Here is an 11201-nt window from a genome sequence, read left to right on the forward strand (position 1 = left end):
CCACCACCGCCACCACCTCCAAACATGGACATGACTCAGCTTCTCCAAGCCTTCCGAGAGGAACGCCAAGCCAACACTGTAGCCCTCCAGATGATAGCCCAGGCTGTCAACCGCCAGCCGGCGCGGAACGGCAATGGACGTTCCACGTTGGTAGAGTTCAAGAAGCATGCACCACCCACCTTCATCGAGACTGCTGAACCCCTGGATGCAGACGACTGGGTCCGCACCATTGAGGATTTGTTGGAACTAGTCGGCTGCACTGAAGACCGCGAGAGGGTGGCATATGCTGCCCACTGTCTCGGGGGAACTGCCAGAGCTTGGTGGATGGATTCAAGGTCATGCATGCTAGGCAAAACATCACTTGGAATGACTTCAATATAGAATTCCGCAAGGCCCATATTCCTTCCGGAATCATGGCCATCAAGAAGCGTGAGTTCCGAGCCCTGAAGCAAGGAAGTAGCACTGTCAAGGAATACATGCAGAAGTTCAGTGTTCTGTCAAGGTATGCTCCTGAGGATGTCAGCACTGATGCTGCCAAAAGAGAGCGCATCATGGAAGGCCTTAACCAGACTCTGCAGTACTCGCTTGTTGTATGTGACTGCCCAACCTTTACTGATTTGGTGAACAAGGCACTCATGCTTGAGGACAAGCGACGTGCTTTGGATGATACCCGTAAGCGCAGGATGATCAGCAAGAGTAGCTCCAGCAACCAGAAGCCTCGCCCGTGGCAGCCAGCCCCGGTCAAGCCAACCTATCAGCAGCCAAGAGCCCCTGCACCCCGCACCAACTATCAGCCTCAGCAGTACGCCAACCCCAGGCCGGCTTACAACAACCCCAATAACAATGCCGGCAAGAGCAACAACCCCAATCAAGTCACTTGCTTTGGATGTGGTCAGCCAGGACACTACTCCAAGAATTGCCCCAACAAGAAGCCCGACGCTCCGTGCCCCAATGCGCAGAACCCAGGACAAGGCCACGGAATGCCACCAAGGAACCAAGCTCCCCGCAACCCGCCCAACAATGGCAAGGGTCGTGTGAACCATGTCACTGCAGAAGAAGCCCAGGAAGACCCGGACGTCGTGCTGGGTACGTTCCTTGTTAACTCAGCACCTGCAACTGTCTTGTTTGATTCTGGATCCACGCATTCATTTGTCACCCAAGAGTTTGCATTAAAAAGTGGCATGACCCCTACACCCCTGAATAACCCTATGGTGGTACAAACCCCCGGAGCAGAGATGAGAGCCAATGTAGGCTATAAGGGAGTCAGAATTGTCATTAACGGGGTAGGCTTCCTAGCAGACCTTATCGTCTTAAGATCACAAGGCTTGGATGTGATCTTAGGAATGAATTGGCTCATCAAGCACCAAGGCTTGTTAGATTGCGCCAACCGGACTGTCACTGTGACCAATGACCAAGGAGTCGAAGTTAAGTTTGCTCCCAACCCCTCCTCTGCTCAAGGCGCCCAAGTCAACTGTCTGTCAGAAGTTGGATTGGAGCAAGTGCCGGTAGTAAACGAATACCCTGATGTCTTTCCTGATGAGCTACCGGGAATGCCTCCTGACCGAGACATTGAGTTCATCATCGAGCTCATACCCGGAGCAGGACCCATCTATAAGAAGCCTTATAGAATGGGATCGGAAGAGTTAGCAGAGTTGAAAAAGCAATTGGAAGAGCAGTTGAGGAAGGGATTTATCCGCCCTAGTGCCTCCCCTTGGGGATCACCTGTTCTGTTTGTGGCAAAGAAGGACGGTACCATCCGCTTGTGCATTGACTATCGCTCCCTCAATGAAGTTACAATCAAGAACAAGTATCCACTTCCCAAGATTGAAGATCTGTTTGATCAACTCAATGGGGCCAAGGTGTTCTCCAAGATCGACCTCAGATCTGGGTACTACCAGCTGAAAATCAGACCCCAAGAGCCATGACTGAATGGCAAACCCCGAGCAATGTGAAGGAAGTCAGAAGCTTCCTCAGACTCGCGGGATATTACCGCAAGTTCGTTGAAGGATTCTCAAGCATTGCCCGACCCATGACCCAGCTCTTGAAGAAGGACAAGAAGTTTGAATGGACGCCGAAGTGCGAAGAAAACTTCCAGGAGCTGAAGAAGAGATTGACCACCGCCCCAGTTCTGGCCACACCTGATATTCACAAAGAATTTGTGATATATTGTGATGCGTCGAGAGCCGGGCTTGGAGGTGTTCTTATGCAAGAAGGCAGAGTCGTAGCATATCTGTCCAGACAGCTACGTCCTCACGAAGAGAACTACGCTACTCATGACCTCGATTTGGCAGCTGTAGGTCATGCCCTGAAAACATGGCGGCATTATCTCCTAGGGAAGCGGTGTGAGATATACACGGATCACAAAAGTCTGAAGTATATTTTCACTCAGAAGGAATTGAACATGAGGCAGAGAAGATGGCTAGAATTGATCAAGGATTATGATCTCAGTGTTCAATACCACCCTGGAAAGGCTAATGTGGTAGCAGATGCATTAAGCAGAAAGGCTTGTTCCTTGAATGCTATGCTTAAGGAAAAGCTACCCGCCTTGTATAAGGAACTTGAAAGCTTCGGGTTGGAACTGGTTGCACCAGGATTCTTGGCCAACCTCGAAGTCAAGCCTACCCTGATGGATGATGTTAAGGAAGCTCAGAAGGGACACGAGAGTATTGAAGGCATCAAGAGGAAGATCAAGGCAGGCAAGGCCCCAGGATTCTCAGAGGATGAGCAAGGAATTTTGTGGTTCAGGAATCGCATTTGCGTACCCAACAAGGTTGAGCTCAAGAACTTGATCTTGCAAGAAGCTCATGACACCCCGTATTCCATCCATCCTGGAGGGACCAAAATGTATCAAGACCTGAAGGAAAGATTTTGGTGGCACGGGATGAAAAGAGAGATTGCCACCTATGTTGCAAAGTGTGATGTATGCCAAAGGGTCAAGGCTGAATATCAGCGACCTGCTGGATTGCTGCAACCACCCAAGGTCCCCGAGTGGAAATGGGATAAAGTCGGAATGGATTTCATCACTGGACTACCTAGGTCAAACAAGGGACATGACTCCATCTGGGTCATAGTCGATCATTTGACCAAAGTAGCCCATTTCATTCCTGTCAAGACTACCTATGATGGCAACCAGCTGGCAACCCTTTACATCAACAGAATTGTAAGCCTTCATGGTGTTCCTAAGGAGATTGTGTCCGATCGAGGGACCCAGTTTACCTCGAGGTTCTGGAAGAAGTTCCAAGAGGCTATGGGTACCAAGTTGTCCTTCTGCACTGCTTTCCACCCACAGACCGGAGGTCAGATAGAGCGAGTGAATCAGATACTCGAAGACATGCTCCGAGCCTGTGTCTTAGCATATGGAGCTAAGTGGGAAGAATGCCTCCCTTTTGCCGAGTTCTCCTATAACAACAGTTATCAGTCAAGCCTTCGGATGGCACCATTTGAGGTGTTATACGGACGGAAGTGCCGCACGCCCCTCAATTGGTCAGAAACGGAGAAGGACTAGTATTTGGGCCCGATATCCTCCGTGAAGCAGAAGAGCAAGTTCAGCTAGCCAGAGAGCGACTGAAGACTGCCAAGTCAAGAGAGAAGAGCTATGCTGACACTCGTCGCCGACAAGTAGACTTCCAAGTCGGAGACCATGTATACCTGCGAGTAACTCCTCTTAAGGGAACCAAGCGTTTCCACGTTAAGGGAAAGCTCGCACCAAGATTTATCGGCCCCTTCAAGATCACCGCACGACACAGAGAAGTGGCTTACTAATTGGAACTGCCACCTAAACTATCCGATGTGCACAACGTATTCCACGTGTCACAACTCCGGAAGTGTCTCCAAGTTCGAGACAAGCCTGATCTTTACAAGGACGTCAATCACAAAGCCATTGACCTTCAGCCTAATTTGACCTACCATGAGAGGCCCATCTGCATTTTGGACGAGGCTGAAAGATGCACTCGAAGCCAAACCATTAAGTACTTCAAGGCCCAGTGGAGCAACCACACTGAAGCAGAAGCAACCTGGGAACGTGAAGACTACCTTAGATCCGAGTTTCCCGATCTCTTTTAAAGCCTAGTTTGGGAATCTCGGGGACGAGATTCTTGTTGGGGGGTAGGTCTGTCACACCCTGCATTTTGTAACATGTCATTTGCATCAATAAAGCATGAAAATTTGGACCAACAAAAACTTTTGCATTATTTGGCTTTTATTTGGAGTTGGTTTTCTCTTTGTGATTTTCAAGTGCTCTTTAAAGTCAACTACTCCACTTTATATACTTCATCTCCCTGCCCCAAACTTCTGCCCAATGATCATGCCACGTTTATAGTGCAATATAGTATTTTCTTACAAAAATAAATTGGCCAAAAAGTATTTTCAAAATTTAGTTTTCCAAAACCCCCTGAATTGAGGCTTGCACTACAAGTACTTGATTTAGGGTATGAAAAATATTTCAAAGAGTATATTTGAAACCTATTAGATATAGGATTCCCACAAACCACACAAATATAATTTTAAAGTTATTTTCCTATTTTATTTAAAAGCCTTTTCTTAAGGCCAGAAATGGTCTTTAATAGGGAAAAAATTATTTTATTGTTTCAAAAATATTTGACAAAAATCAGGGAAACTCAGTGGACATATATTTTCCATATATAAGAGTTTCAGCACATGGTCATGTTCAAAATATTGGACAAAACCTCTCAAAACCATTTCTGCCCATTTCAAGGATTTGAAATATTTCTACAGGAAATATTTTCATAAAAATCAATGAAACTTTTAGCAAGTCACATATACATAATATGATGACATTTAAAAGTTTCACCTCAATCCAAACTGTTTTGGTTCACAAAAGTGCCCCAAAACCATCTCTGTCCAGATTCAAATTTGAACAACTTTGTACTACCAACTTTCTCTCCTTGACCCCAACTTTTGTGAGCATGTTCACATGACCAAATGAAGCCACTACACTAAGTGGTGCATCAAGGGGAAGTGATTTGCTCAACTAGATATGCAGAAGTTCATTTCTGCTAATTTCTAGGGTTTATAAAAGTTGCATTGGCAACTTTGCCCAAATGAGCTCAAAATTGGTGGAAGGCCCTAATTATATGTGACATTTCACCGTGTGGAGTCTCATGGCAAATGGAAATAATCTACTTGCCCAAATCAGCATCAAACACCTTCTGCCACTTTACCAAAATCCCATTTTTGGCCTCTTCCACTAATCTCCGTAGGCTCAACTTTCTACCACGACCCCTCCTAGTCCCCCTCTAGCACCTGTGTGCTTTGCTGCCCGAGGAAGCAATGATGAAGGGGGGAGAACCCCATTTTTCTTCTCTGGACAGTGGATTCCTCCTTGTCTCTCAGCCTCCTTCTCTCCCCTCAGCTTTCCAGAGCATCCAAGGCTCTCCCCAGCTTTTGCCCACGCCCCCTTCAGCTGCCAGACGCAAGTGGACGCGCGCGGACGCGGGAAAGCCGCGGATGCCGGCCAAAGTCGCGCTCTGGAGCGTCTGGCAGGGCACCCGACCGTGGACGCCGCGTCTCCCGGCCACCACGAGCCTCCCCCGCGCGCCAGTCGATGCCCCTCGACGTCCGCTCCACACCAGCAGGCCGCCCACTTGCTCCCGCGCCCTCATCTCTCTCCTGCAGCTCGCGCCAGAACGCTGCCCCGCTCGGCCAATGCTCGCGCCGCCCCTATGGCCCGCCCGCAGCTCGTCCCGCTCCTCCTCTCTCTCCCTGGTACCCTAGACCACTCCCACGAACACCCCCGAGCCCTCCATTCCCTCTCTAACGGTCACCCGAGCCAATCCCGCGGGCACCTGTAGGCCGCGCCTACGGTGGACCTCGGCCAGCCTATATAAGGCGACCCCGAGCCTCTCTCTCACTCCCTGTCACTCCCCCACACTCCTAGTCAACCTCCCGCACCACCCATTTGTCTCCAGAGCCGCTCGAGCTCGAGATCGAGTTCCGCCGCCTCGGGTCGCCGTCGATCTCAGGGTACATGCCCTCTCTGCCGCTCCTCTTCCTCGATCTAGAACCGCCGCGGCACACTGATCATTTCCCCTTTCCTCCCCGCTTCTTTTGCAGCCAGAAACGGCCGGAACCGCCGCCTCCCGAAGCTCTTCCGCCGGTCTCCTCGTCGTCGGTGAACCCCTACACTCCGGCGACCGCCTCCACCTCCACCCGAACGGCGACTCTGCCCTGAGCACGTCGGTGCCCTTGGATCGCCTCGCCGTCGACCACAGCGACGCCGGTGAGCTCGCCTCCCTCTCTGGCCCTAGGTTGAAGACGACGGCCGTGGGGCCCGTCGGTCAGCCTCACATTCTGACGGGTGGGCCCCACCCGTTAGGTTTAAAACGCACGCGCGCGTGTACCGGTTCGCTTGTCGGCTGAAGGCGTATTTTGCATTTACGCCTTCGGCGTGGCAGCCTCGCGCGGGCTGGATCCTCTCTGGGCCTGCTGTGTTGTGGCCTTTCTGGCCCAGTGGCACAGTGCCCTCTTGCTTTTTCTTTTCTGTGCAACTTGCAAAAATTCCACAGGATTAAATAAATATCCAAATGCAATAATTCTAGCTCCTAAATTCTTGTAAAAATCTCACCTATTTAATGGTGTAACTTTCATACATGCCCAACCAACTTTTCTGTGCTGTTCAAATTTAAATTCAAATGTGAGCAATTAAATCCTTGTTTGAAAATCCATTGCTCTGTCTTTGTAGCTCCAAATCCAGAAATAAGAATTTCCCCTTCTTAGTTTTAACCCTAGTATTTAACAAAAATGAGTTGACATTTTTCTGAGCGCTTTGGTTTTTCTGTTTTATTATTGCCTTATTTTGTCGTTATTATTCTGCGATGATAGATTGCGTTGCTGACGAAGGAGTTGGACCAGAAGACTTTGAAGACCAAGAAGACTTTGCTGAGCCAGGCAAGCAGCCCTTTGACCATGTCTATGAAACCCTTTTTATGCATGACATATAGCACCATATTGTTGTTGCAACGGAATCATGATGAGGTGGAACCACTTTGATGGTTTGCCTCCGTTACTTCCTCATTGATACTTGCATTGTGCATGACCCTACCTTCTTATGAGGGTTATGCCGGTGGGAGTAGATAGGATGCTAAAGTAGTTGCTACGCAAAGAGGGACGGGAATATGCATGGTGATGGAGACAAAGTATTTCCAAAAGACTTTTCGAAAACCCCATCGGGTGCCACTTATGCCCGAGGGAGATAATGAGTTGGGTAGCCACTTGATGACGAAGTGGGGTACCAAGGCAAGTGTGTGTGTTGTTTTCCAAAATGGATTAGATTTAAGATTTGTCGACTGTCCCAACCTTACATGCGCAACCACTCTACCCTTATATGGGAAAGGGCATTATTGATTACCTAGGCCGATACTAGCATGGTGCCCGCATTACTAGTGACGGGAGAGTTGTTGGTCTCTCGGGACGGGGTCGTGTCAGGTAGGGCGGCCAGGAACATTTTTATGGGGCACCGGACACACCGTTGGTACCCCGTGCCAGTGGTATGTGACAAATATGGGAGCGAGGCTCCACAATTTTATGTTTTGAAATGTTGGGCACGGGGGTTACTACCAATCGAGTGGACTCTAGGTTAGTGTCGTCTAGGGAAAGATAGTGATCGAGTGCTTACCCCGGGTACTTGAGGTACCGCGGGTCGTGGAAGACACGAAAGTTCCCCAGATCTTGTGGGTAAAGTGTGCAACCTCTGCAGAGTGTAAAACTATTCGAATAGCCGTGTCCATGGTCAAGGACAGTTGGGCGGTGCTGCTTAAACTACGTCCAGAGTTTTACAGACCGTGTGTGTGTGTTGATAAACCATTTGGGGTAAGTCAGATGGCTTGACACGATGATCAAGTTGGATTGGTGTCCAACTCCGCTTATGTTGATATCTGTAACTTGTTCATACGGATATCTGTACTCTCGTGATGCATACTTTACATGTTGATAGATCATGTCATTGCACTCAAAACTAGCTTTCTGCAAACTACCTACTTAGTGCTATATCATTGCATTATTGTGCCATGTTCCAATCATGGGTTGCTTGCGAGTACATTCAAAGTACTCATTGGCTTGCCACTGGTTATTTAATTGGCCAGGCATGGAAGAACAGGAGTTCGAAGAAGAGTTCTTTGGAGACGAACATGCGAACTAGGACGTTTCCCAGTCAGAATGCCTATAGAGTTAAGGCAGATGGCATGGGTTCTACTTATCGACGAATATTTCCGCTGCTTAAGTTTATTTGGTACTCAGCCCTTATGGCTTTATCTATGTAAGACTTGACCATAATGGTCATAATTTGTGTAAGACGGTATGTATGGATGTAAGACTCTTGTTATTCAGCTTCTATGTGTTCAGTGAGCATTGATCTCTGGGATCACTGTACACATGCATTCGGTGATCACGACTTACGAGTTGGGGTCCCCACAGTGGGTGAACAAATTACTATTGGGCAACCGATAGAAAAGAGCATAGTTATGACTATATTCAAGGTAACGATCATGTATATAGGCATCACGACCGAGACAAGTAGACTGACTCCTGCGTGCATCTACTACTATTACTCCACCCATCGTCCGCTATCCAACATGCATCTAGGGTATTAAGTTCATGAAAAAACAAAGTAACGCCTTAAGCAAGATGACATGATGTAGACAAAGTAAACTCAATCAATATGAATAAACTCCATTGTTTTACCCTTAGTGGAAATAATACAAATGTTTCTTGTTCCCTTCTGCCATTGGTATATAGAGCACCGCAAAATTGGACCCATTACAAAGCACCTCTCCCCCTAAAGATAAATTAATCTAGTTGGACAAACCGAACGGATAGACCAAGAGAAATACAAAGCTATAACAACCATGCATAATGAAGTTTAGAGAAGACTCCATTACTTATCGTAAATATTCAGATCATTAACCGACAAATCATTGGATCCCAACAAACACACCACAAAAGAAGATTACAATAGTAGAACTCCAAGAACATCGAGGAGAACATTGTATTGAAGATCAAAGGGAGAGAAGAAGCCATCTAGATACTAGCTATGGACCCATAGGTCTGTGGTGAACTACTCACGCATCATCTGAAGGCATCAAGGATGATGTAGAAGTCATCCGTGATCGATTCCCCCTCCGGCAGAGTACAGAAAAAGGCCTCCAGATGGGATCGCGGAAGAACAGAAACTTGCGGCGGCAGAAAAAGTGTTTCGGGTGGCTCTCTGTTGGTTTCCCAATATTTGAGAATTTATAGAAGTGGAATTGGGTCAGACGGAGCCTCAAGGAGCCCACGAGGCATCAGGGTGCGCCCCCTAGGCGCGACTTGTTGCCTTGACGTCTCCTTGTACGTCCTCCGTTCTCCTCCCGTAGCTTCCAGGGTTTCTTATGTCTAGAAAAAAATGTCAAAAAGTTTCGTAGCGTTTGGACTCCGATTGGTACCGATTTTCTGGAAAACCGAAAACAGCAACTCGCACTAGGTTAATAGGTTAGTCCCAAAAAATGATATAAAATAGCATATAAAACATCTAGGATTGATACTATAATAGCATGCAACAATAAAAAGTTATAGATACGTTGGAAACGTATCAACATCTCCAAGCTTAAATCCTGCTCGTCCTCGAGTAGGTAAATGATAAAAATAGAATTCTTGATGTGAAACACTACCTAACATGTTCATCATGTAATCTTTTTTTAGGGTATGAATATTAAGATCCGAATGATTCAAAGCAATAGTCTATAATCCGGTATAAAGACATCAATACTCAGGCATACCAATAAACAATCGTGCCTTTCCAAATAAAAATGCTAAAGAACGCTATCCCTAGAAAATCATATAATATTGTCATGCTCGATATTCCTAACACAAAGTATTAATCATGTACAACCCTGACGAAAATACGATCAATTGGTTCATACTTTTTAATGTGCTTCAACTTTTTCAACTTCCGTGCAATACATGAGCGTGGGCCATGGATATAGCACTATGGGTGGAATAGAATGCGGTGATAGAGATTAATTAGGGGAAGTCAAAAAAGGAAGATAGTCTCACATCGACGCGACTAATCAACGGGCTGTGGAGATGCCCATCAAGTGATGTCAATGCGAGGAGTACGGATTGCCATGCAACAGATGTACTAAGAGCTATAAGTGTATGAAAGCTCAACATGAAAACTAAGGGCTTCTGCATCCAAGTTGCTTGCTCATGAAGACCTTGGGAATTTGAGGAAGCCCATCATTGGAATATACAAGCCAAGTTCTATAATGAAAAATTCCCACTAGTATATGAAAGTGACAACATAGGAGACTCTCTATATGAAAAATATGGTGCTACTTTGAAGCACAAGTGTGGAAAAGGATAGTAACATTACCCCTTCTCTCCTTTTATCTCATTTTTTTGTTGGGCTCCTTTTGGCCTCTTTTTTTCATCTAGCTCCTCATCCCGACTTGTGTGGGAGTCATAGTCCCCATCATCCTTTCATCACTGGGACAATGATCTAATAATGATGATCATCACACTTTTATTTACTTACAATTCAATGTTACAACTCGATACTAGAATAATATGACTCTATATGAATGCCTCTGGTAGTGTACCAGGATGTGCAATGATCTAGCGTAACATGTATAAAAAATGATGAACGGTGGCTGAGCCACAAATACTGTGTCAGCTATATGATCATGCAAAGCAATATGAAAATGAAGGTGTACGTCATAATAATGGAAAGGTGGAAGTTCCATGACAATATATCTCGGAATGGCTACCGGAATGCCATAACCGGTAGGTATGGTGGCTGTTTTGAGGAAGATATAAGGAGGCTTATGTGTGATGGAGCGTATCATATCATAGGGTTTGGATGCACTGGCGAAGATTGCACCGACTCTCGAGGTGAGAAAGGGCAATGCTCGGTACCGAAGAGGCTAGCAAATTGCGGAAAGGTAAGAGTGCGTATAATCCATTGATTCACATTAGTCATAAAGATATCACATACTTATTGCGGAAGCCTATTATCCCTCGAAGCAAAGTACTACTAGTCTACTAGCGTGCCCCTAGGGGGATATATTGGTAGGAAAAGACCATCGCTCGTCCCCGACCGCCACTCATAAGGAAGACACTCAATAATAAATCATGCTCCAACTTCATAGCATAACTAGAGACTATACGTGTATGCTTCGGGAATCACAAACCTTAACACCAATATTCTT

The 11201-nt window shown here is 46.7% G+C and overlaps 1 protein-coding gene across 1 annotated transcript; it reads left to right on the top strand.

Moving 5' to 3' along the window:
- Nucleotides 1-413: 413 nt before the first annotated feature.
- On the top strand, nucleotides 414-6190 carry LOC141021805 (uncharacterized). Its single transcript, XM_073497654.1, has 4 exons — nucleotides 414-1749; nucleotides 1860-3296; nucleotides 5353-5724; nucleotides 5928-6190. The coding sequence occupies exons 1-4, from the start codon at nucleotides 414-416 to the stop codon at nucleotides 6188-6190; spliced, it is 3408 nt and encodes a 1135-aa protein (XP_073353755.1).
- Nucleotides 6191-11201: the final 5011 nt, after the last annotated feature.

The sequence above is a fragment of the Aegilops tauschii genome, chromosome 4 (genome assembly GCF_002575655.3).
Source record: "Aegilops tauschii subsp. strangulata cultivar AL8/78 chromosome 4, Aet v6.0, whole genome shotgun sequence".
NCBI classification, from domain to species: Eukaryota; Viridiplantae; Streptophyta; class Magnoliopsida; order Poales; family Poaceae; genus Aegilops; species Aegilops tauschii.

Excerpts from the sequence above, each read along its gene's own strand:
- LOC141021805 (XM_073497654.1), top strand. The coding sequence starts at position 414 with ATGGCCATCAAGAAGCGTGAGTTCCGAGCCCTGAAGCAAGGAAGTAGC. Across the intron at positions 1,750-1,859 it reads GTTTGTGGCAAAGAAGGACG|GTGTTCTCCAAGATCGACCT; the intron begins GTACCATCCGCT and ends AATGGGGCCAAG. Across the intron at positions 5,725-5,927 it reads GCTCCTCCTCTCTCTCCCTG|AGCCGCTCGAGCTCGAGATC; the intron begins GTACCCTAGACC and ends ATTTGTCTCCAG.